Consider the following 24,622-nt stretch of genomic DNA (forward strand, 5'->3'; position numbering starts at 1 on the left):
AAAATAAAAATATTGGTATCACTGACAAGAGCGGACAGTGGAGATTCCAATGGTATTATTTGTGCTGTATTTGTTTTGAATATTCAGACCACAGGAGCCGTGAAAGGTCCGAACATGTTTTTTGGCTCTCCTGGAAAGTTCGGATTTGGGAGTTACGCGTTTCTTCCTTTGGCCGGCAGAACGTGTTTAAGTTCGCGTGTTTCAGCATTTGCCAACACAGGAAAATTATTGCTAACACGAATTGGACAGCGTTGAGCGGCACAAGTCTAGCGGAGAAGCGGCTTCCTGCTCCTACGTCTTAGCAGTCACCGTTAATGGTGCCTCAAACTGTTCTAACTAGCCCTCAAGGCCAATCCTGCGAGGCGTCTGTCTATGGACAAGCGGTTGGATAGTGGGGTACGCACGCCTCGCGCACATTCATCGAACCACGCCAATATTGGGTTATAAAAGCAGACATGCACGTACCGCATACGTTTGTGTAGGAACTATTTCTAACAGATTTTATCCTAGAGTTGATACATACACAGTATGTGCTGTTATCACTAACGACGCGAGCTTGCACCGACAGAATTAGGCTAGAGAAATGAACACATTATGGGCTGATGAGACGCAAAGCACATACACCTAAAGCGATAAAGGTAGGATTGATCCCTTTCTCGACGCCGCGGTACAAACTGTCACAAACACAGTGAGTGAGCCCCCAGCTTCATCGGGCGCAGGGAGGCAGGGACCGCACAGTAGAGCGGGGGGGGGGGGGCAACACCGTCTCCAGCGCACAGCGCCGAGGCAACGCGTGAAAAAACACCTCCCAGCTCCCCACCAGTACACTGATGAGGACACCACCGACTGAAAGAAACTACAAGACGACTGATTATATACGCACGGCTTACCACCAAGCTCGCACCTCACTTACAGAACAACACCGGCGGGCCTAGTATCGTACCCTCAATAGGTCGACAGACGACGCAGCGCTCTTCTGCAACGGACATCCACGAGGCAGTGGGGGCTGCTTTAGTAGAAACGGTCACTGCACATTGCACAACACCGACGCACCACACGACAGGTTAGGCAGCAGGGCTCCACGAGTCCACACGGCTCACTTGCGAGAGATTCTTTTTCCGACTGTCACGCCACGCTAGGTCAGGTTAAGCCGCATTAGCGTAGCAAAACACCAATACCCGGCTGCACTGTAAGTGCCGTCCTGTCATCTAGCTGTGCGATCCTACAGTCGTCTTGCCAGCGCACTCACTTTGGAACCTTTCGGTGTGATTGAAGCTGCATCCGAAGAGATGCATATAGCCTAACGTTATTATCAGTCGCACTTGTCATGGATTATCTGACGGTTCCTACATCCAGCACCGACGTCCGCTCGCTCAGCAGCTGACGTAGCTTCACTGATGCCAGCACGCTGATCGGAAGTCACCCCATTATTTGACATTTACCTCAGCAGACGATGTCACCCCAATGACATCATCAAGCTCTGTAGACGACATCACCCCACTGACGCCACTCACCCATCAGCTGACGCGACTCCAGCCCCGCCGCCGTCACCGCAGCGTCGTGACCACGAGCTCGGCAGGCGGAGGGCGTCAGATGACCACAGCACCGGCCTCACTGCGCGACTCGGGCAGAGGCGTCGACTCGCTCCAGTCGCCCGAGAGGGGATCGAACACCTCGACGGCCGAGACGGTGATCTCGGCGCGGTAAAAGTCACTCAGCTGACGGTTCTGGTCGCCGCCGATGACGTAAAGAAGGCCGTTGGCGGCGGCAACCGAGGGGGAGGTGCGGGGCACGGTCATCGGCTTCACCTCCTCCCAGCGGTCCTGAGGGAGGGGGGGGGGGGGACTGTCAGATGACGATTGAGGGGATGCGGGATGCGGGTGTCAGCTGACGCAAAAAGGCTCACCCACGGTGTTTGTGACGAACTGGTACCGTGGCGTCGAGAAAGGGATTAGAGGGAGAGCCAGTATGTGCTGAAGGGAGCAACAAAAGTTGCAGTTGGAATTGAAACAGAAATAGGTCTCGGGCATGGCTGGCAAGTGCCTCGCTAAAAAGTGAATCCAGTGGCCCATAAATATATTCTAAGCGATGGTAACACTAAAGGAGACATCACAATACTACCACAAGGAGCCAAAGCTAGCCAATTAATCTCCACAACCCTCCCCACACATCTGACGGCTCTCTCGCCTGTCACACCACTCACCTCATCAAAGCTGTATCTCTCCACCACAGTAAGGACCTCGTTCTTCCGATCAATGCCACCGACTGCGTACAGATAATCATCCAGCACCGCCACTCCCATCTGCGACCTGGCCACCGCCATCGGCGCCAATTCCGTCCACTTCTTCGTCGCTGGCGAGTAACAGATGAGGTCGTGCAGGTGCCGCTGTGAGTGCGTGCACCCGCCCACTAGGTAGATAAGTCCCTGGTGTGCCACCACGCCCATACTGAAGCGAGGAGCAGGCAGGTTAGCCGCCAGCGTCCACTCGTCTCGATCCGGGTCGTAGAGCTCCATCGTGCCACCAATGTCGACGCCCACCCAGCCGCCCATGGCGTAGAGTTTTCCGTCGACGGCGGCCAGACCGAACTCGACGCGTGGAGAGATCATGGAGGTCATGCTCGACCACTGGTCCTCCTGAGAAGACAGAGAAAGAACGTTATATGGACATTCAGCACACGGGTAAAAAAAAAAAATATATATATCAGCAAAACAGCAGCAGGAATCGTTTCATGAGGTGATCAGAAGTTAGGAGATTCGTTGTTAGATGAGATTGACTTCTGATTCTGAATATTTATGCAATAAACTTTACCTGTTTTTCTTGAATGGTTGGTCATTTCACATGTTCGAACAATGCCAACGAACGTTTTCTCTAAGTGCAAGTTCCTAGCTGATTGATCCTCGTAACATTATACGCTTAAAATAGCAGCCAAAATAAAAAACAGCTAAAAATCGCAACCCAAATAAAAAACAATCAATGAATGAGAGACAAGACAAGCAATTTTTTTTTGCTACATCCACACCCGGCCCAGACGGTCAGACCCAAACATTCTCAGCGTATGGCCGGCTGGCACGGTCCTCCGACTGACCTGCGGGTTGTAGATCTCTCCGTTGGCCATGATGAGACTCTCCTGCTCCCCTCCGACCACGTATACCCGGCCGTTCAGTACCGCCACTCCGGGCAGGATGCGCGCGATACGCATCGGCGAGGCGCGCCTCCATACCTGGCGGGGAGGCGTCGTGTGGGAGGGTTAGAGAAGCGATAGGTGAGGGATGGTGGCTGTCACGGTTACAACAAGGTACCGGCTAAACTGAGGTAGAACTAGCAACAGGCCAGAGTAGTCCACCAGACTTGACTAGTGGCTACGCGATTGGGACGATCGATGTTAGCATGCGTTACACAACCGCCAAGGACAGGAATCCGGCCACAACACAGGCCGGTGACATATCGCACAAAAATAACCACCTTTCACATTCCATAATAGTTAAGCCTCTTCAAAAACACGAACAATGAAATTATGTACTGTCCCGGTCAATTACGCGGCTATTCTCTCACTACATCCCACCAATGGTTAACACGCTGGGCGTGTGATACACTGTTGCAGCGTCATACGTGTCATGGTGTTCAGTGAAGCGCAGATAGTTTAGAGACACTGCTCTCCTGCTATTTACCTTGTTGAATGTGTCGAAGCACTCGGTGGAGCAGAGGGCGTTCTCGGAGCGGGTCCACGAGCTGACCAACTCCTTCTTGGACCCGCCGATCACATAGATGGTCTTTTTGGCCGAGTGTCGCGGCTCGGCGCACAGTTTGACCAGGCAGCCCGTCTGGCCGTCCAGGTCCCGCTTCATCGACCTGAGGCCGAGCGTTAGAGAGAGTCAAATTGGATAGTTCGGATATAATGGGTAAATGAGCATTACTTTAACAACAATCGGAGGTTTTAATCAATGCTGTAGAATTCTGCCAAAGTATTTATCTGCGAAATGGCGCAGATATGGTGCAAGAGGAAATCTGACGCGATGAAGTGCAATGATCATGCTAGCACATTAGCTTAATTCGAACTGTTCGCAGATCCAAAGCAAAATATGCGCTATCGTACAATGGCTGAACAGAACCGCCGGAGCTGAATGGTGCGGACAGCCGTTATTTATCTGAATCAATTAAACCTACATGGACTAAGGTTCCCACGAATAAAGTGTCAAGGTCACAGAGCCAAGCGACGCATAACAGTCGAATATTACCTGAGCGCCACTTTGAGACTGGGGTCGCAGCAGTCGTCGATCCAGGCCTCGATTCGTTTGCTGGGTATGAGCGGCAGTCGGATGTGGCAGAGAATTTCGAACACGTGCCGTCGACGCTCCTCGATGTTGTGCGCCACCCAGCGCAGCGCCGCCTCGAACACCTGGGGAAGCAACGGGGGAGAGGGTCATCACAATGCGCAGAGAGAGCACCGGGAGGAGTTTTAAACATCTGTGAACGCACCGAAGACGATAAAAAACAGACCCGACATTAGCAACGACCAAAGCTTTAGCTTTCAGTCATAAGATAGAAGAAAAAAAACGAGAACGAAAAAGAAACGAGAAACATCAACACATCACCCAAGCACCCCAAATGCTCCATGTAGCCTCGACCACAAAATTATCCATATAGATATATGGAGAAGTCGGTGCCTGGGCGTTGATACCACCCCATACGTCTCCCATACACCCGCTCGCTCTAGCCTCTCCACTCTCCAGCGCTGTCGCCGGGAGCTCACCTGGTACTCGGAGTCAATTTCCAGCGCCTCGCTGCGCACCAGTTCCATAAGCAGCGCGTGTGGCACCTCCAGAAATTCCTCCTCTGAGGAGCAGGCCGCGAACTGGCTGTTGATGAAGGCTCGCGCCGCCGTGGCCACCGACCACAGGTTGTGGCCCTCGCTGAACCTGAGCGGCGCAGGCGGGAGACTATCACTGGAGAGGTGATGGCAGACCAGTAGCGGGGAGAAAGGGAGGAATGGAGGGAAGAGAAGAGGGAAAGCAGATGGGTGTAGAATGAAGAGAGAAAACAGGTCGAGAGAAGAGTCGAAGCCCTTGAGTGGGACCATCTCATACTGCGGGAAAGTTTGCTTACATTGGCCTGCGCCTACAGCAGTTTTACCGCGAAATTACTGCAGACAGATCTACTGACATCTAAACTCTGCCGACTTTTCTTAACCGATCTGTAATGGTCTGCCGATTAACTGAAGTGGTTCTACCCACTATGTTCAACCGACCTGCCTGATTCGACTCCACACACTTTCTCCTCTACTGACCTTCAGCGACAGACCAACTCTGTTCCACCAGCCTATCTAATTCGACACTTCAGACTCTACCAAATCTGTAACAGAGTTGGTAGAACAGTTCTACCCACCTGTAGATGCCGATGGCGTTGCTCGGTTCCAGCTGCTGTTTGAGAAAGGCCGAGCAGATTTCCACGACGTCACTGAGTTCCAGCATGTCGGCGGCCAGTATCAGCTCCTGAACGTTGTGCTCCGTCACAGAGACCTCGCCTGAAGGCAGACACAAAGTCAGAGTCAATGTCGGACGAGTAAATAAATCAATCGGTCAGGTGGTTAGCAGTCTCCGTGTCACAGTCTCACCACAGTCTGCTGGAATTATTAGAGTGCGAGACAACCCATAGAAATACTGAGACACCACGCCTTAGCAGCGTTACTTGTGACATACTTGTTGTATGTCACATTCATATCAGGGTACAGACAACTCCATCGTGTCACATAGCTGCCACTGCCATATACGACTGACCGGTGTATATGAAGTCGAGCAGAGTGGCCAGCATGTCTGCCGACACGCGTCGAATACACACGACACCCTGTTGCTGCTCGGCCAGGCCGCCGGTGAACATGGCCTGAAAGTACCGGCTGCTGGCGGATAGCACGGCCTTGTGCGCCTGTGAAAACAGGAGAGTAAGAGTCAGATCGGGAGAAGTAATAGTGCCCAGCTGGAGTAGATGGTGTGGGGCTAGCACCCACAATTATACTCGCGCGAGCTGTGTGTCAACGCATACACTTTCAATGGAGATCGAAGAGATTAAAGACCCCAATAAAACGTCACAGGATTGCTGCATGAGTCAGGTTAAGTACAAGATAAAGGAACAATGACCATACAACAAGCAATCCAATGTGTGTCAAGAACATGACTATTCAAGCTGTTGCAAACACCTGCACTGACTGGTACTCCCCAGTAATTCCCACGGTGACTGACCTTATGCCGCACCCCTCCGGCCACCAGGACGACGTCGCAGAAGCGGCCGCTGCGCCGCAGATCGTTGATATTCACCAGCACCTTGCGCATGTATCGGCACTGTCTGCGCACGCAGGGCGGTGCGCCCTTGGCGCTGGCGCTACTGCCGGGCAGGCTGGACAGCGGGTTGGTGGTTGGCGGAGCCAGGATCACACCAGTTGCCATGGTCGCCTGGAGGGGATATCAGTTGTCAGCTACTCAGGAAATCTGATGGCTAGATTGATGCGAAAATACTGTGCCACAATGTACACGAGAATTATGTTGTAAAAGGAAAGATAACTGATCTCACCATACTATCCATTTTGACATTCTGGTATCATTCGACGCAAAATTTCGCGCTACGCTATTCTATTATTTATAAATTTAGCTCGAATGTTTGAACGGACGGATTGACAGAGCCGGAGCCCATGCTAAGCAGAGCTCATTGCGTAGACCCCGACTCCTACCGTCCGATCGCACAATTCCGGGTAACGGGAGAATTTAGATGCCAAAGTTTAACGTGCCCTTCAAAGCCGGACACGGCCTGTTCCACTCAACTGACTTCAACTGGCTGCGGCTGCTCCCACCAACCGCAGACCATCCCCGTCAGGAGTCTCAAATATCAAGCCGATCCGGAGCGTAGCGTCTCGAACCCGGGCTCTCACTACCGGGAGTTCAGTGCTCTACCAACTGAGCTACGGGACAGGCTATGTAGATTTGTCATTATTTCGATAAAGTCCCGGAGATATCTCTGAATTTCTCACGGAGGCTTCTTTTCTTTCATCGTCGGCGCAACTAAATAAATGTCCCAATGAAAAAGTTAATGAACAGAATTAAACATCATCTACACAAAATCATCAATTACCTACTTGGTCCAGCTTATGATCAGTCAGGTTTATCATTCCCATGATGTACATAGGGATAGGAAAGACGAATAACGTTACCTAGAAATGGAACAAATGGTCCAACTGATACAAACAACAGACCAGGCATGGGAACCATCACTGTGTTGATGAGATGCCATGCAGGCCCAGGGTGTAGATCGGAATATGGGCTTTTATATTCTAGCTAATAGTAACTAGTATAACTGCTGTTCTTATTGTGGCTAGGGTAGGACAATTGTGTGGTGGTTGTTCAGGATCACCTCGACTGATTCCTGAGATGTTGTCCAGTGTCAAATGTTTCATTGCATATAGTGGATTGCAATCTTCCTTAGCATTGTTCTCCAAAGGGCACAGATCCACTTGCAACTGCAGGTAGGTATGCCTCAAATATTTTTTGTGATCATTGATCAATGATTCAGGAAGTAGATCTACATTGCTGGCCAATGGAAGCAGCAGTATGAGTCTATGAGTCATGAGATGAGATACATTTTGTAGTTGTCATACTTTGGAGTGATGAATCTCGTACAGTGTTCAAAAGCAGCAAGATAACTGTTTGCACAATTCACAGCTGTACTAGGAGAGTAGGTACCTCGGATGTTAATGTGCAGGTTAGGTCTCCCACTAAATTATGAATAAAGGTACCGTAAAATGGGGTGTTAAGGGACAGTGGGGTGATAAGGGACAGTTGGGTGGGAAAAACTTTGAGTCATGTGAAGTTCCTAATTTGAGAAGGTTAAATAAAAACTTGAGTGTGGTAGTTAACACTGTTTTGTTCTTGACTATAGGACAAAATGGCATGGTTTTTCATGCAAGTGGTTTGGTTCAAAAATGGTTTTGAAAATCTTGCTACATTTTCACAAAACTGAGACATCTCCAAAACTCTGTGTGTACCACATAAACTAGTAGGTGTACAGGTAAAATGAATGCATAGGTGTATTGTCACATGTATTGCACATGTTTCCTGAAAAACTTATACAAATCCACCCATTCATTCATCATCCTCTTCCTCTTTTCCAGGCACATGCATATTTTGAGGTCGATGTGGGGTGCCAAGGGACAGGGAAGAAAAACCAAAAAATAATATCTAAATGTAATTTCATAAAGTTTGCTTTCAGTAGGCATGGAAAACATCAAATTCCACATAAAATGCTGGCAAGTTCATGCTTTCATCTCTAACACATCTTAAGTTGTATAACAAAACAACTCAAAACTCGCTTAACACTCTCTTTTACAATGATGGGTCAATGAAGACTGATGTAGGTAAATGTCATGTCATCATAAAAAGGCCAAAACAAAGAGGGCCACATAAAGACAAGTGACTAGCTTCAAAATGGGTTTTTGTTGATGACAGAAGGGTACTTTTTGGTTCTGTTTACCTTATAATTAGCACATTTTCCAGAAGCGTAAACTGCATTACATATAATTGGCTAAAAAGGCCATTAGTGGTGAATGAACCTGACTTGTTTTGTGACAGAATATGCAAAACATTTCAATAAATAAATTGTGTGCCCTTTCACACCCCAATCGTGGGCATTTGATGACCATTTCTTGGAATAATATAGTTGTCCCTTAACACACGTCTGTCAAGACAGCCTCAGATTCAGATTCACTTTCAGAATCACATTCGGACCCCCGTAGATTTTCATAAAAACTGGTCCATAGGTACAGTTTTGGACGCTGATTCCAATGGTGAAGTCTGTTTTTCGCCACATATTATACTTTGGCCCCTAGAGGCATTCAAAGTTTTTTTGGGGCGAAGGGGGACCCCCTTAGATTTTCATAAAAACTGGTCCATGTGTACAGTTTTGGACGCTGATTCCAACGGTGAAGTCTGTTTTTCGCCACATATTATACTTTGGCCCCTAGAGGCATTCAAAGTTTTTTGGGGGAAGGGGGACCCCCTTGGATTTTCATAAAAACTGGTCCATGTGTACAGTTTTGGACGCTGATTCCAATGGTGAAGTCTGTTTTTCGCCACATATTATACTTTGGCCCCTAGAGGCATTCAAAGTTTTTTGGGGCGAAGGGGGATCCCCTTAGATTTTCATAAAAACTGGTCCATGGGTACAGTTTTGGACGCTGATTCCAATGGTGAAGTCTGTTTTTCGCCACATATTATACTTTGGCCCCTAGAGACATTCAAAGTTTTTTTGGGGCGAAGGGGGACCCCCTTAGATTTTCATAAAAACTGGTCCATGTGTACAGTTTTGGACGCTGATTCCAACGGTGAAGTCTGTTTTTCGCCACATATTATACTTTGGCCCCTAGAGGCATTCAAAGTTTTTTGGGGAAGGGGGACCCCCTTAGATTTTCATAAAAACTGGTCCATGTGTACAGTTTTGGACGCTGATTCCCATGGTGAAGTCTGTTTTTCGCCACATATTATACTTTGGCCCCTAGGGCATTCAGATTCACTTTCAGAATCACATTCGGACCCCCTTAGATTTTCATAAAAACTGGTCCATGGGTACAGTTTTGGACGCTGATTCCAATGGTGAAGTCTGTTTTTCGCCACATATTATACTTTGGCCCCTAGAGGCATTCAAAGTTTTTTTTGGGGGCGAAGGGGGACCCCCTTAGATTTTCATAAAAACTGGTCCATGTGTACAGTTTTGGACGCTGATTCCAACGGTGAAGTCTGTTTTTCGCCACATATTATACTTTGGCCCCTAGAGGCATTCAAAGTTTTTTGGGGGAAGGGAGACCCCCTTAGATTTTCATAAAAACTGGTCCATGTGTACAGTTTTGGACGCTGATTCCAATGGTGAAGTCTGTTTTTCGCCACATATTATACTTTGGCCCCTAGAGACATTCAAAGTTTTTTTTGGGGGCGAAGGGGGACCCCCTTGGATTTTCATAAAAAAACTGGTCCATGTGTACAGTTTTGGACGCTGATTCCAACGGTGAAGTCTTTTTTTTCGCCACATATTATACTTTGGCCCCTAGAGGAATTCAAAGTTTTTTTTGTGAAGGGGGACCCCCTTAGATTTTCATAAAAACTGGTCCATGTGTACAGTTTTGGACGCTGATTCCCATGGTGAAGTCTGTTTTTCGCCACATATTATACTTTGGCCCCTAGAGGCATTCAAAGTTTTTTTTGGGGGGAAGGGGGACCCCCTTAGATTTTCATAAAAACTGGTCCATGTATACAGTTTTAGACGCTGATTCCCATGGTGAAGTCTGTTTTTCGCCACATATTATACTTTGGCCCCTAGGGCATTCAGATTCACTTTCAGAATCACATTCGGACCCCCTTAGATTTTCATAAAAACTGGTCCATGGGTACAGTTTTGGACGCTGATTCCAATGGTGGAGTCTGTTTTTCGCCACATATTATACTTTGGCCCCTAGAGGCATTCAAAGTTTTTTAGGGCGAAGGGGGACCCCCTTAGATTTTCATAAAAACTGGTCTATGTGTACAGTTTTGGACGCTGATTCCAACGGTGAAGTCTGTTTTTCGCCACATATTATACTTTGGCCCCTAGAGGCATTCAAAGTTTTTTGGGGGAAGGGGACCCCCTTAGATTTTCATAAAAACTGGTCCATGTGTACAGTTTTGGACGCTGATTCCAATGGTGCGGTCTGTTTTTCGCCACATATTATACTTTGGCCCCTAGAGGCATTCAAAGTTTTTTGGGGCGGAGGGGGACCCCCTTAGATTTTCATAAAAACTGGTCCATGGGTACAGTTTTGGACGCTGATTCCAATGGTGAAGTCTGTTTTTCGCCACATATTATACTTTGGCCCCTAGAGGCATTCAAAGTTTTTTGGGGCGGAGGGGGACCCCCTTAGATTTTCATAAAAACTGGTCCATGGGTACAGTTTTGGACGCTGATTCCAATGGTGAAGTCTGTTTTACGCCACATATTATACTTTGGCCCCTAGAGACATTCAAAGTTTTTTTTGGGGCGAAGGGGGACCCCCTTAGATTTTCATAAAAACTGGTCCATGTGTACAGTTTTGGACGCTGATTCCAACGGTGAAGTCTGTTTTTCGCCACATATTATACTTTGGCCCCTAGAGGCATTCAAAGTTTGTTTAGGGGGAAGGGGGACCCCCTTAGATTTTCATAAAAACTGGTCCATGTGTACAGTTTTGGACGCTGATTCCAATGGTGAAGTCTGTTTTTCGCCACATATTATACTTTGGCCCCTAGAGGCATTCAAAGTTTTTTGGGGCGGAGGGGGACCCCCTTAGATTTTCATAAAAACTGGTCCATGGGTACAGTTTTGGACGCTGATTCCAATGGTGAAGTCTGTTTTTCGCCACATATTATACTTTGGCCCCTAGAGGCATTCAAAGTTTTTTTGAGGCGAAGGGGGACCCCCTTAGATTTTCATAAAAACTGGTCCATGTGTACAGTTTTGGACGCTGATTCCAACGGTGAAGTCTGTTTTTCGCCACATATTATACTTTGGCCCCTAGAGGCATTCAAAGTTTTTTTGGGGGAAGGGGGACCCCCTTAGATTTTCATGAAAACTGGTCCATGTGTACAGTTTTGGACGCTGATTCCAATGGTGAAGTCTGTTTTTCGCCACATATTATACTTTGGCCCCTAGAGGCATTTAAAGTTTTTTGGGGCGGAGGGGGACCCCCTTAGATTTTCATAAAAACTGGTCCATGGGTACAGTTTTGGACGCTGATTCCAATGGTGAAGTCTGTTTTTCGCCACATATTATACTTTGGCCCCTAGAGGCATTCAAAGTTTTTGGGGGTGGAGGGGGACCCCCTTAGATTTTCATAAAAACTGGTCCATGGGTACAGTTTTGGACGCTGATTCCAATGGTGAAGTCTGTTTTACGCCACATATTATACTTTGGCCCCTAGAGACATTCAAAGTTTTTTTTGGGGCGAAGGGGGACCCCCTTAGATTTTCATAAAAACTGGTCCATGTGTACAGTTTTGGACGCTGATTCCAACGGTGAAGTCTGTTTTTCGCCACATATTATACTTTGGCCCCTAGAGGCATTCAAAGTTTTTTTTGGGGGAAGGGGGACCCCCTTAGATTTTCATAAAAACTGGTCCATGTGTACAGTTTTGGACGCTGATTCCCATGGTGAAGTCTGTTTTTCGCCACATATTATACTTTGGCCCCTAGGGCATTCAGATTCACTTTCAGAATCACATTCGGACCCCCTTAGATTTTCATAAAAACTGGTCCATGTGTACAGTTTTGGACGCTGATTCCAACGGTGAAGTCTGTTTTTCGCCACATATTATACTTTGGCCCCTAAGTTTTTATGAAAATCCAAGGGGGTCCCCCTTCCCCCAAAAAACTTTGAATGCCTCTAGGGGCCAAAGTATAATATGTGGCGAAAAACAGACCTCACCGTTGGAATCAGCGTCCAAAACTGTACACATGGACCAGTTTTTATGAAAATCTAAGGGGGTCCCCCTTCCGCCAAAAAACTTTGAATGCCTCTAGGGGCCAAAGTATAATATGTGGCGAAAAACAGACTTCACCGTTGGAATCAGCGTCCAAAACTGTACACATGGACCAGTTTTTATGAAAATCTAAGGGGGTCCCCCCTCGCCCCAAAAAACTTTGAATGTCTCTAGGGGCCAAAGTATAATATGTGGCGAAAAACAGACATCACCATTGGAATCAGCGTTCAAAACTGTACACATGGACCAGTTTTTATGAAAATCTAAGGGGGTCCCCCTTCCCCAAAAAAACTTTGAATGCCTCTAGGGGCCAAAGCATAATATGTGGCGAAAAACAGACTTCACCGTTGGAATCAGCGTCCAAAACTGTACACATGGACCAGTTTTTATGAAAATCTAAGGGGGTCCCCCTTCGCCCCAAAAAACTTTGAATGTCTCTAGGGGCCAAAGTATAATATGTGGCGAAAAACAGACATCACCATTGGAATCAGCGTCCAAAACTGTACCCATGGACCAGTTTTAATGAAAATCTAAGGGGGTCCCCCTTCGCCCCAAAAAACTTTGAATGCCTCTAGGGGCCAAAGTATAATATGTGGCGAAAAACAGACTTCACCATTGGAATCAGCGTCCAAAACTGTACACATGGACCAGTTTTTATGAAAATCTAAGGGGGTCCCCCTTCCCCCTAAACAAACTTTGAATGCCTCTAGGGGCTAAAGTATAATATGTGGCGAAAAACAGACTTCACCGTTGGAATCAGCGTCCAAAACTGTACACATGGACCAGTTTTTTATCAAAATCTAAGGGGACCCCCTTCGCCCAAAAAAACTTTGAATGCCTCCAGGGGCAAAAGTATAATATGTGGCGAAAAACAGACTTCACCATTGGAATCAGCGTCCAAAACTGTACCCATGGACCAGTTTTTATGAAAATCTAAGGGGGTCCGAATGTGATTCTGAAAGTGAATCTGAATGCCCTAGGGGCCAAAGTATAATATGTGGCGAAAAACAGACTTCACCATGGGAATCAGCGTCCAAAACTGTACACATGGACCAGTTTTTATGAAAATCTAAGGGGGTCCCCCTTCCCCCAAAAAAACTTTGAATGCCTCTAGGGGCCAAAGTATAATATGTGGCGAAAAACAGACTTCACCGTTGGAATCAGCGTCCAAAACTGTACACATGGACCAGTTTTCATGAAAATCTAAGGGGGTCCCCCTTCGCCCCAAAAAAACTTTAAATGTCTCTAGGGGCCAAAGTATAATATGTGGCGAAAAACAGACTTCACCATTGGAATCAGCGTCCAAAACTGTACCCATGGACCAGTTTTTATGAAAATCTAAGGGGGTCCCTCTTCGCCCCAAAAAAACTTTGAATGCCTCTAGGGGCCAAAGTATAATATGTGGCGAAAAACAGACTTCACCATTGGAATCAGCGTCCAAAACTGTACACATGGACCAGTTTTTATGAAAATCCAAGGGGGTCCCCCTTCTCCCAAAAAAACTTTGAATGCCTCTAGGGGCCAAAGTATAATATGTGGCGAAAAACAGACTTCACCGTTGGAATCAGCGTCCAAAACTGTACACATAGACCAGTTTTTATGAAAATCTAAGGGGTCCCCCTTCGCCCCCAAAAAAACTTTGAATGCCTCTAGGGGCAAAAGTATAATATGTGGCGAAAAACAGACTTCACCATTGGAATCAGCGTCCAAAACTGTACCCATGGACCAGTTTTTATGAAAATCTAAGGGGGTCTGAATGTGATTCTGAATTTGAATCTGAATGCCCTAGGGGCCAAAGTATAATATGTGGCGAAAAACAGACTTCACCATGGGAATCAGCGTCCAAAACTGTACACATGGACCAGTTTTCATGAAAATCTAAGGGGGTCCCCCTTCGCCCCAAAAAAACTTTAAATGTCTCTAGGGGCCAAAGTATAATATGTGGCGAAAAACAGACCTCACCATTGGAATCAGCGTCCAAAACTGTACCCATGGACCAGTTTTTATGAAAATCTAAGGGGGTCCCCCTTCGCCCCAAAAAAACTTTGAATGCCTTTAGGGGCCAAAGTATAATATGTGGCGAAAAACAGACTTCACCATTGGAATCAGCGTCCAAAACTGTACACATGGACCAGTTTTTATGAAAATCCAAGGGGGTCCCCCTTCTCCCAAAAAACTTTGAATGCCTCTAGGGGCCAAAGTATAATATGTGGCGAAAAACAGACTTCACCGTTGGAATCAGCGTCCAAAACTGTACACATGGACCAGTTTTTATGAAAATCTAAGGGGGTCCCCCTTCGCCCAAAAAAACTTTGAATGCCTCTAGGGGCCAAAGTATAATATGTGGCGAAAAACAGACTTCACCATTGGAATCAGCGTCCAAAACTGTACCTATGGACCAGTTTTTATGAAAATCTAAGGGGGTCCGAATGTGATTCTGAAAGTGAATCTGAATCTGAGGCTGTCTTGACAGACGTCCTTAACACCCCACACTGGGGTGCTAAGGGACAGTGATGAAAAATAATAAAAATAATATGCATGTATATATTTTTAAAACTTTAATGTAGCAGGCATGTAAAGCACCAAATTCCACATAAAATGCTAACAAGTTGATGCTTCTATCCCCAACCCTTCTTGAGTAATATAACAAAACACCTCAAAACTGTCCCTTAAAGGGACCCTCCCACCTTCAAAAAAGTTAATGAATTGGCATGAAAGTGATGTCGCTCGGTTCAGAAAGAGCAAAAACGCATATCTACCAAATTTCATCGAAAAATATTCACCGGTTTTCAAGATATTAGACTTATACTTTTGTTTACTTTTTGGGATCTCCGCTGTTCCTAGCGACTTTATTTGAAAGTGCGGCATTTGTTGCGCGCAAAGCAGCATATACCACCGCGTGCTACAAAACGTTTTAGTCAAACATTTAACGGACGTTCGAAAGCCTGATGACGTCATCAGATTCCCGTAATGGTTAAGAGATAGGGACCACGCTGGTCCCACCCTGCAAGTAAAGGGAAGAAATTTCTTGAACACCATAAAGCTGCGGGGGTTGCGACCAGGATAAATGGTGGTTTCTGAGCCTGGCCGCAAACTTGGCTATCTCAACTCAAAACTAATGTTAAGGTGGGAGGGTCCCTTTAACACCCCGTTTTACGGTATGTTAGGAAAAATGAGCTTTGTTGTAGTTATACTTATGGCCCCTACTCTGACTCTGTCAAAAGAAAGCAAAACAAACCTGAAATTGCCAGCGTAGTCACCAACAAGTTAAAGTTGCAAAAACTACACACAAAATTCAGCTAGCATGAAACAAACTAAGAAACAAACCCATTGATCAACAGAAATCGTTACCTAGCTTACCTAGTAGCCAGATGGAAACCAAAATTACAAAACACGGTCATATATCGGGGTTACATGAGCACAGTAAATACGTATTTAGCCGCTAATTCGAATTAGGAACGCATTACCGACTCATGTAGCCACCTGCTAGTACGAATCGGCGATCCGATCCGCGGTTACATGAGCAAAGCAAATACGTATCACGATCGGATTCACCGCTAATGCGAATCAGGAGCGTACTACCGACTCATGTATCCACCTGCTAATACGAATCGGCGGTCCGAACAAAATCCGCTGGGAAAGAGGCTTAGAAGCGAATAGGACCAAGATACGTATTACAGGAACTATTTCTTCGCAAAAAGAAACATTAAAATGCAAAATAATAGGTATTGTTTTCATTTTCTTCTTTTGAAATAATATTTAAAAAAATATTTCGGTATTTTGTCAAGTTTTCAACAATAAATATAGTGAAAACCAAATAGTAAATATCCACATAATTTCAGTTGAAACATTTTTCTGACAGCACTACAGACGAATTAAGAGAGGCAATTGCCCAATGAGTCAAAGCAAGACAACTTTATGTTCAACTTTTTTTTGTTAAGTTAATTGAGAATGTTTTTAGCAGATTAAATGCAAAAAAGACATAAGAAAATAAATTTTTAATTTAGTCACCTCTATTGCTACGGAAGTGCGCCACATTTGTATGCTATTCCGTTTGTAATGCGCATCGGGCCGAGAGCCAAACTAGATCCGTTTGACGTCACTGATACGAATTTGCTCATGTAGTCGGTGCACTGAATGCGTTCTTGGGGAGCTGATACGAATTAGCGTAGTGCGTATTTGGAACGGATCGCTCATGTAACCGAAACGTCCGAGGCACACGATTCGGGCCGTATTTCACAAGAACTATTCTTTGCTGACTGGAAGCGTCAAAATGCAAAATACTAAGCATTTTTTTTTATTGGCTGCCTCGTAGAAAATAGCAAAAAAATGTTGGTATTTTGGTTTAGTCTTTGCATGTGAAATAAAATGAATGAAATATTTTGATAGATAATTTTTTCTGACCACCCTGCTGTCGCTGCATGGCGAATCAGTGCCCACTGACTTAAAACAAGAAAACTTTGTTTTCATTTTTTGATTTCATGTTAATTCTAAATGTTTTTGAGCCTATCAAATGATATAAGTATTTAAAATTTAGCTCAGTCGTCCCGGTAAATGCCGCAACTGCGCCATGACTGTACGCTAATCCTATTCCGTTTGTGATGCGAATTACCGGCCGTCGAGGAGTCAGCCCGGGTGAGCCAAACAAGATCCGTTTGACGTAGATAAAACGAATTAGTCTCATGTAACCGGTGCCGTAGATCCGTTTGTGGGGAGCTGATGCGCATTAGCGTAGTGCGTATTTGGAACGGATCGCTCATGTAACCCCGGTAATAGAATACTAAGGTAACACGGAGCCATGGACGGAGCCGAAGCTTCAAGCCAGGGGACACGGGAGGCATGCCGTCAGCTGTCCATTTATAAACAATCGGTTTCTTTGAATTAATTTCTAATGTTTTTCTGATGTTTTGCATCAATGAGGTACATCAAAAATTAAGTTTTATTTTTTATGAGGTCGAAAATATTTTGTTGTCCAAACTATCCCCGTTTAAAGAAAATAGACAAGGGGAGAGTTTACCCAGGACCCTATGGAGAGAGTTTACCCAGGGCCCTATGGGAGAGAGTTAACACGTGCTTCTATGGGGCGAATTCGATGCAACAATGGCGCAGTAGTGACATTACTCTTGTTCGATGTTTTTCGGACAACAAAGATTCTACGCCATTTGGCCAATCACATTCCATAATTGCAGCCGAGCCCCCGTTGATCTAGAACGGGATTGGCCGGACGACGTACAATCTTCGTCGTCTGAGAGACATCGAACGAGGGGTACATCGACTGAATATACATTGCGATTCAATATTCAGTATTTTATGACCGTGATTGCAATTTGCATTTGAGCTCAGCAGTCGAGTGTGGTGCCAAAAATACCAGAAGCGATATCCTATACGGCCTTGACCAGAAGTGTTGCATGCCCTGGATGCAGAAAAACAAGATTGAGATAAGTGGATCAAGATGTATCTTTCGTGCAGATGTATCAAGATCCTTTCACTTAAGATCCATGCAGGTGAGGTTCCAGGTTCCAGTGAAATTTGAATTCGATAGGTAGCTATTTTTTATTTTGCTTTGATACTTGTGGTAAGGAAACATGATTATGGTTGCATGAACTGCCCACTGCTCATTGCTGTCTTGTCTCACGTTCGATATCCGATCACCATTCTTAAATAGCTCACCCCATATGGAAATCAGGTTTCAGGAGGCCACTAGGCTTGTGGGGCCTGGTCTCAATGAGCTCCCAGTGCTAAGGACAGTCAGGCTCATATGTTGGGTAAGGTCGGGTTCTTAGCCCTGATCGGCGGCCGGCTAGTACTCTTGCCCGCGCTCACATACGTGCACGTTGCCCCGGCAACGGGCTATTGACCAATGAGAAGCGAGAAAAGTGTTACGTCACTGCGATTTTTCATATACCTGTGCCCCCCGGACGTGACGTAGTGTGCTCGCGTGCGTGCAGGGTCTCTGCGATCGAAAAAGAGCGCTAGCAGCGCGCCACTCGACGCCGCAATTGTCAAAAGCGACGTGTTAGTATGCTTTATTTTGAATGATGTGTGTAAAAGTGAGTTTTTATGTTGTTTATTTGGAGGAAATGGTTGGAATAAATTAAGTTATTTTTATTTCTGTTGATTGGAGTTGATTGGAGTTTTTATTCAAAAGATTTCGGTCTATACCATTTATATTTACTGAAAATACCTTCGCTTGAATAAATTGCAGATATTTGGCAACTGAAGTGTTAGGTAAGCCTAAATGATATGTAAAAAGGTAAGAGACACCCTGATTATCATTTGAGAAACGAAAATATATGAATTTTCCTTATAAGACTCGCTCAATATGCTACTCCGCGGTTTATGCCCCGAGGGTGTCCGAGGGTTCCCGTTAGTTTGTCGTTGGCGCTCGGCTCGCGCGCGAGCCGACGTCACCGCCTGTGACGTCGGCTCGCGAAATACGTCATACCCTGCACACAAAATAGCCGGCTGCCGAACAGCGCCCAGGTAGGCCAGTATGCACTCTGCAAAGCATGGCAATTTCGACAAGATCTCGTCTGTGCTGGCTTGTCCGGCTGGTGAGGCTTTGGTGTGGCGTGGATTTAGCTTGGTGCAGTGCGGATTTTGTGTAGCGCGGTGCAGATTTGGTCTGGTGTGGTCAGGTGGTGTGGTGGGGGATGTAGTGTAGTGCATTTTAAATGCGGCTGATAGGTGTGCGGTGGTCAGAACGGACTGTGCCAGTGCTGGTGCCTGGTGGTCCCACCAATCACGGGGGTCATCTCCTGTTGTGACCCAGGGGTTCTAGTCAAAACCTTACCTTTTTCTGCTAACCTAAACCTATTTCTTACAAATTAGGCAAAAATGTGATTATGGTATAATGATAATTAAACCTGGCCCTTTTTCAGGCGCAAGCTTTGGATGAACTTCTGCTTCTGCGGTCGGCATTCTTACAGGAGAACCCAAGATTCACTGTACCTACCTGTATGCATTTCAAAACTGAATAATTGATAGCAACAAGTAAATATTTGAAGTTGCAGCCAAATGCTGTGCCTTCTCTGCTGCAAGAGCTACATGTCACCATTGAAGCAAGGTAAGTATTAAAAGAAATTGTTCACCTTCTGTGAGTAAGTTGATGAATAAAATTTAAAAAGGTGTGTTAAAAATGTGATGAATAAAATTTAAATGTATTCTAACTTGGAATTACACACTTCTTCTAAAGGGATTTCATTATTTTAATGATTAGAGTGAACACTAACAGCTGAAGAACCTATCAGCTGCAAGGGATTCTGCTCCTGTAAGTGCTCTCATCGCTGATTGGCCACTGTGTGTGTTGAAGAGGTTTCTGCTTGCTGTAAATGAGCACTAGAACATGAATTTAAGCACCAATATTCACTGATAAAAGGTGAATATCTCAAACGGTTCAAATATAAGGCATACACAAATCTGCTCTATCAGACTGCTATCTCAGTTTAAAATCCCATGTTAAAGGTGAACTATTTCCTCGACAGGACCAGCTCGACTCCTGCAGTAGGAGTCCAGCCTCGTCCAGTCGTCGCCGCTCGCCAAGACCAGCCGGACTCCTGCAATAGGGGTCCAGGCTGACCCGTTCGTCCAGTAACCGCCGCTCGTCAGCACCAGCTGGGCTCCTGTAGTAGGGGTCCAGCCTCGTCCAGTCGCCGCCGCTCGCCAAGACCAGCTGGGCTCCTGTAGTATGGGGCTAGGATGGCCCGTTCATCAACCGGTCCTGAAGTCACATCGCTGTCAGCCAGCCGAACTCAGTACATAAGTCACCAACCCTGAATGTTGCCACCCAAAGTCGGCAGTTTCCTTCGGACAGTCATCTCACCAGTGTTGTACAGTGTACGAGGTTAGTGACGCAGTTAAATGCGTCAATTAAAGGCGAGGACGTGCGCTTGTATGCAGCGTTTTGTCATGTTGAGCTGCATTGGTGTCGATTTTCACCGAATTGAGGGTGCCCACTGCCCGGGCGCAGCAAATCCGCCGCTGCCTTAGCGGTGACCTTGACCCGCACCGTCTGTTGGGGCTCCAAAGCCAAGCCAGCCGAGCTGGCGGGGATTTTAAAGAGCTTGAGCACCCCCAACCCGGCGGAAATTGACACCTATGTTGAGCTGTATGGATGCGTTTTAGCCTTCCGCCGTGGTGGTAAATAGCAGCCTACATGCAGAATTAGGCAGTCTTATTAGCGGACTCATTATTGGATTCATTGTGTCACGTTTGTCGGCACGTGTAAGATGTGCTTAACTGCCATTGGCTCTCGGCCTGGCGACTTCTGGGGACCACGTAATGGGGATGACAATTGGGATCCTGTGCCTTAAGCCGGCCATTTACGTCCATGGCTATATTCCCCCGTACTAGGGCTAGTTATGACGTATATAGGGATCCACGAGATCTTTTTTGATGAATGTGTTGTGCAGTGTTGAGATCCGCGTGTAACGTCACTGTTTGGCCAGTCTGCCCTCAAACGCGTCATCTTTACTCGTATTTTATTTACTGAACGCTTTGCATGGTCCAGTGGTTTATATAGACATCTTCCTTGCACTAGCTAGTTTTATGTGGCCAGGTTGATTGCCTGTCAGCGCGGTCACGCTGTCGTCTTTCGATTGGTGCGCTTAAATGCGGCGAGATGAATATAGGATTTCCTTTGATGCTATTTAGTACCTGCGCCCTGCTCAACTGGGGAAGGGGGGAGGGGCACTGCCGGCTTTTGGTCCCATTCTTTCCATGTAACGCCCATAGAGCCCATGTTAAAATGCCAAAATCAAAGGGGGCACGGTGCCCCGGTGCCCTCCCCGTTCCGCCGCCTATGCGCGAAAGTACCAACTACCAACAGTTTCCAGTTGTTTGTGTCCCAATGTTTTTTATGAGTTGGACGATTGGGCTTTTCCCATCGCTCGTTATGCAATTATTTTGTTAAACGCTCTAAAATTGTTTCTCTACAAGTCATTAGAACTTAGAAGCAAATAGATATTGATGGATACGATCTCAAGGGGGCCGATAAGAAGGAAGAGCGCGCGGCGCAATGATTGTGGAGCACAGCACACGATAAATGTGAGGCGCATTTAAGCGAGAAATAACTTCATTGAACAGAAATGAGCAGAGTACCAGCATTGAAACTGCACCAGTACCAGCATTGAAACTAAATATAAGATATCTCAGAAGGTTGCGCTTTTGGGGGCCGAGTTGTGGTGCTTTACGCCGTACATCATGCTTAATGAATGTGACCGTCGTGTTTGTGGGATCCCCGTCGGTACTAGTCAGCCCCACGAATCGTGGTAGATCATAAAGACAATCTTCGCCTCCGGTTATCATTTTGATATATCTACGAAACGGGTACTGGGTGGTACACGAAAGCAGCTTTTTCAGGTGAGTTGAAAGGGGAAGAGGTTCTTTGAATTACCATTTCGGACCATGGTTCTAAAAAGCGCTAGTTTAAAACTATTGTTATAATTCCTATCGTAAACCATCGGACGCTCGACGCTGCATTGGCATTGGTACGATGTGCCGGTAATCGCTTCGCTCGCCGAGAATGATAGCGTGGCAGGTTTACTGATATGTAGGATTATCAAATAAATGTAATAGAAACGATATTAAATCCACTACCTCTTTAGAAGCTCTTGAAATAAACCTGGCTATCTGGTTGTCGAGGCCAGGCAAATTATATGCTTGGAATGGCTAAATGTCCATTGTCCATGACATCATTAAATTGAATTATTTTCCTTTTTAGCACTTAAAATACATTTCAGCGACACAAAACTCCCAAAAGTCTGATATCTTGCCCGTGGTATCGTGGTACGATCGACGAGTACCTTCCTACGCAATGTCCATGGCTATGCGAAGATGTGAGAAATATTTTTGGTGAGTATTTTCTATCCGACCAGTGGCTTCTATCCGAACAGTGGAAGCTGGACAGCCACGGCTGACTGTTGTTCTGTTGGCGGGCCAGCGCTGCCTCCCACCGGCCACCATACGATGACGGCCGCCGGAGACCGAGCACCGGTACCACCGGACAAAAAGTGGAATCGGCAAGGCCGGGCTAGCGACTGTCTGCAAATCGGCAGAGAAGAGCTGAGCTGCACCTACGCTGCAGGGCAACTACCGACTGCAGTGGCTTTACCTGTTTTTGTGTGACCAGCGAGGAATAAAATGGGCGCGAGACGGAGCAGCGAGACACACTCCTCACACAGTCCACACCACGTTCGACAACACCCACTCTGCAACACTCCACTCAACATGCACAAGTAAGTACCTACGTAAGAATGACTCAGACCGGACGGTCTGCCCCAGCCAGCTCTCTTGCAGGCGTGCACCGTGAGCAGCGCCACCGGGAATGTGGCGTCAGCTGATTGATGCGTGTGCTGCTTTTGAAGGCTCTCTCTATCGCCTGGATAAAAATAGGCCCCGCCCATCCCAATCAGCTGCTGCATGACGAGTTGATGACGACAACCACTACTTACCAGCAACCAATCTAGGGATAGCGTACGTGACAGTAATGGTGCAGCGGTTGCAAAATATTACATTGTTATCACTGAGCTCATTGTTATTCAAACGGTTTTTGCTTTTAGGGCCTTGTTAGATGAGGATGAGGTTAGATTAGATGAAGTGTTGATGAAGGCAGGTATTTTTTTTTTAATATTTTTTTGACAATTTTTTGCCCTTGTTTTACTTAATAGCTGAACCTGGGACCACCTGAAGTCTAAACCTTATTTTATATAACATGTCAATGCTGATGCTGTCTTGAAATGTGAAATTTAGACAATGGTAATAGGAATAATGCATATCAATTTCACCAACAACATTTTAATCTCTAGGAAGTGCAATTAAAATTAAAATCACTGTCTGCCACACTGCTCCATCCTGGTCATGGTCATGCAACCAACGTTCATGGGTGGTGTTTCACGGCAGAGCACGCAATGCAGTGCTCAGCACTGCAGTGCGCTGCGTGTGTCAGAGCATTGAGTTTCCATGGCAGTGTCAACAAACTTCACTGTGACGCTAAGCTATGACAGCATCCCAGAACGCTAGCATGCTGCGGTACCAGCACCAGCAGCATGCTAGCAGTATTTGAACTCAAACCTCTGTTCTTGGTACGGTTTTTCAGAACCTCTCACTCTGTTCCAAACGCGATTGATCATAAACTAAGAGATCACATGCAACGTCATTTGAGTGATGCTATGGTATGCCGTAGCTACCAGTGCACACAGTGTCTGGATGGTGAAACAGGGCCATTATTAATCACATTTGCTTTGCTTTGTTTCAGCAGAAACCTGTCTGCACATGGGAGGAGCGCAACAAAAGCCCATCAAGTTCATGCATGGCAGTGGATCTCAACAGGAGAAAACCAGAAAGAACATGGATGTTTGTAGATTGCAGTTGTACACTGCTGTTATCACCTGATGTGTGTGGCTGGCATTGCTCCTGGCAAGAACCACCTGCAACTGATGAGATGGTGCCTCAGTCGTTGAGTGTGCTGCAGTGTGAGAGGCGCCCTGATCTCTACTTTGTGATGGGTTTCCATTGGAGGTTCAACTGAGAAGTGAGAACTGACTGTGACCATGCTTGAGCATGCCAGTGGAGCTTTACATGCTTAGGGCAGCTTTTGAACAGATGCTGACCATGGCATGTCCCATCCAGTTATCACGTGCACAGAATGGTGGGGGGAGGGCAACTCTGGGCTCTTGAGTCAGCCCTACTGCACAGGGGGTACAGATGGCCGCTTACGTTTGGTGTGTCCTGCACTGCATTATCAAGCCCAGTCTGCGCCACAGGCAATGGGTCGGGCTGCACTATATTAAAGGCAGACTATCTTGCAAAGGAGGCTGGCATCCTCTCCCATAATGACACACCAATTGGCAATCATCGCTGCGATGATCACGAGGGTGTCTGCTTATCTAACATGGTGAGGTGGAGAGCCAGTTCAAGCTGGCCTGAGGGATGGTTTTACTTCATCTGAGGCCCCCTTTCCCCGCCTGCCAGGCCCGGTCAAACGACCGCTTCACAGTGAACGACTTGCAGTGGATGCCGTCCCACAGCGCAACGAGCGCGCCGACCAGAGGCGGCTGATTGGCCAAGAGGCGGCCGCGCTGGACGGTCCCGGTGGACGTCG

The 24,622-nt window shown here is 46.5% G+C and overlaps 1 protein-coding gene across 4 annotated transcripts; it reads right to left on the reverse strand.

The window, feature by feature from the left end:
- Nucleotides 1-813: 813 nt before the first annotated feature.
- Nucleotides 814-22,795, reverse strand: LOC122392946 (actin-binding protein IPP-like). Of its 4 annotated transcripts, none has more exons than XM_043388331.1 (10): nt 22,634-22,795; nt 6,236-6,445; nt 5,777-5,921; nt 5,385-5,523; nt 4,753-4,918; nt 4,238-4,398; nt 3,671-3,851; nt 3,088-3,222; nt 2,204-2,635; nt 814-1,823 (listed from the first exon to the last, which is right to left on the reverse strand). In XM_043388331.1, exons 2-10 carry the CDS (start codon nt 6,437-6,439, stop codon nt 1,590-1,592), a joined length of 1,797 nt encoding a protein of 598 aa, XP_043244266.1. In that variant the 5' UTR covers nt 6,440-6,445; nt 22,634-22,795; the 3' UTR covers nt 814-1,589. The 4 variants fall into 4 exon arrangements, with proteins under 4 accessions (XP_043244266.1, XP_043244284.1, XP_043244275.1 ...); XM_043388349.1 differs by lacking the exon at nt 22,634-22,795 and adding an exon at nt 15,883-15,947; XM_043388340.1 differs by lacking the exon at nt 22,634-22,795 and adding an exon at nt 15,761-15,868.
- Between the last annotated feature and the right edge of the window lie 1,827 nt (nt 22,796-24,622).

The sequence above is a fragment of the Amphibalanus amphitrite genome, unplaced genomic scaffold (genome assembly GCF_019059575.1).
Source record: "Amphibalanus amphitrite isolate SeventyFive unplaced genomic scaffold, NRLGWU_Aamphi_draft 000024F_arrow, whole genome shotgun sequence".
Classification (NCBI taxonomy): Eukaryota; Metazoa; Arthropoda; class Thecostraca; order Balanomorpha; family Balanidae; genus Amphibalanus; species Amphibalanus amphitrite.

What these genes read in the sequence shown, in the direction of transcription:
- LOC122392946 (XM_043388331.1), bottom strand. Translation starts at nt 6,439, where the DNA reads ATGGCAACTGGTGTGATCCTGGCTCCGCCAACCACCAACCCGCTGTCC. An exon ending in CCGGAGGGGTGCGGCATAAG is followed by an intron (nt 5,922 to 6,235) that starts GTCAGTCACCGT and finishes CTGTTTTCACAG; the next exon opens with GCGCACAAGGCCGTGCTATC. An exon ending in AGAGATACAGCTTTGATGAG is followed by an intron (nt 1,824 to 2,203) that starts GTGAGTGGTGTG and finishes CCCCTCCCTCAG; the next exon opens with GACCGCTGGGAGGAGGTGAA.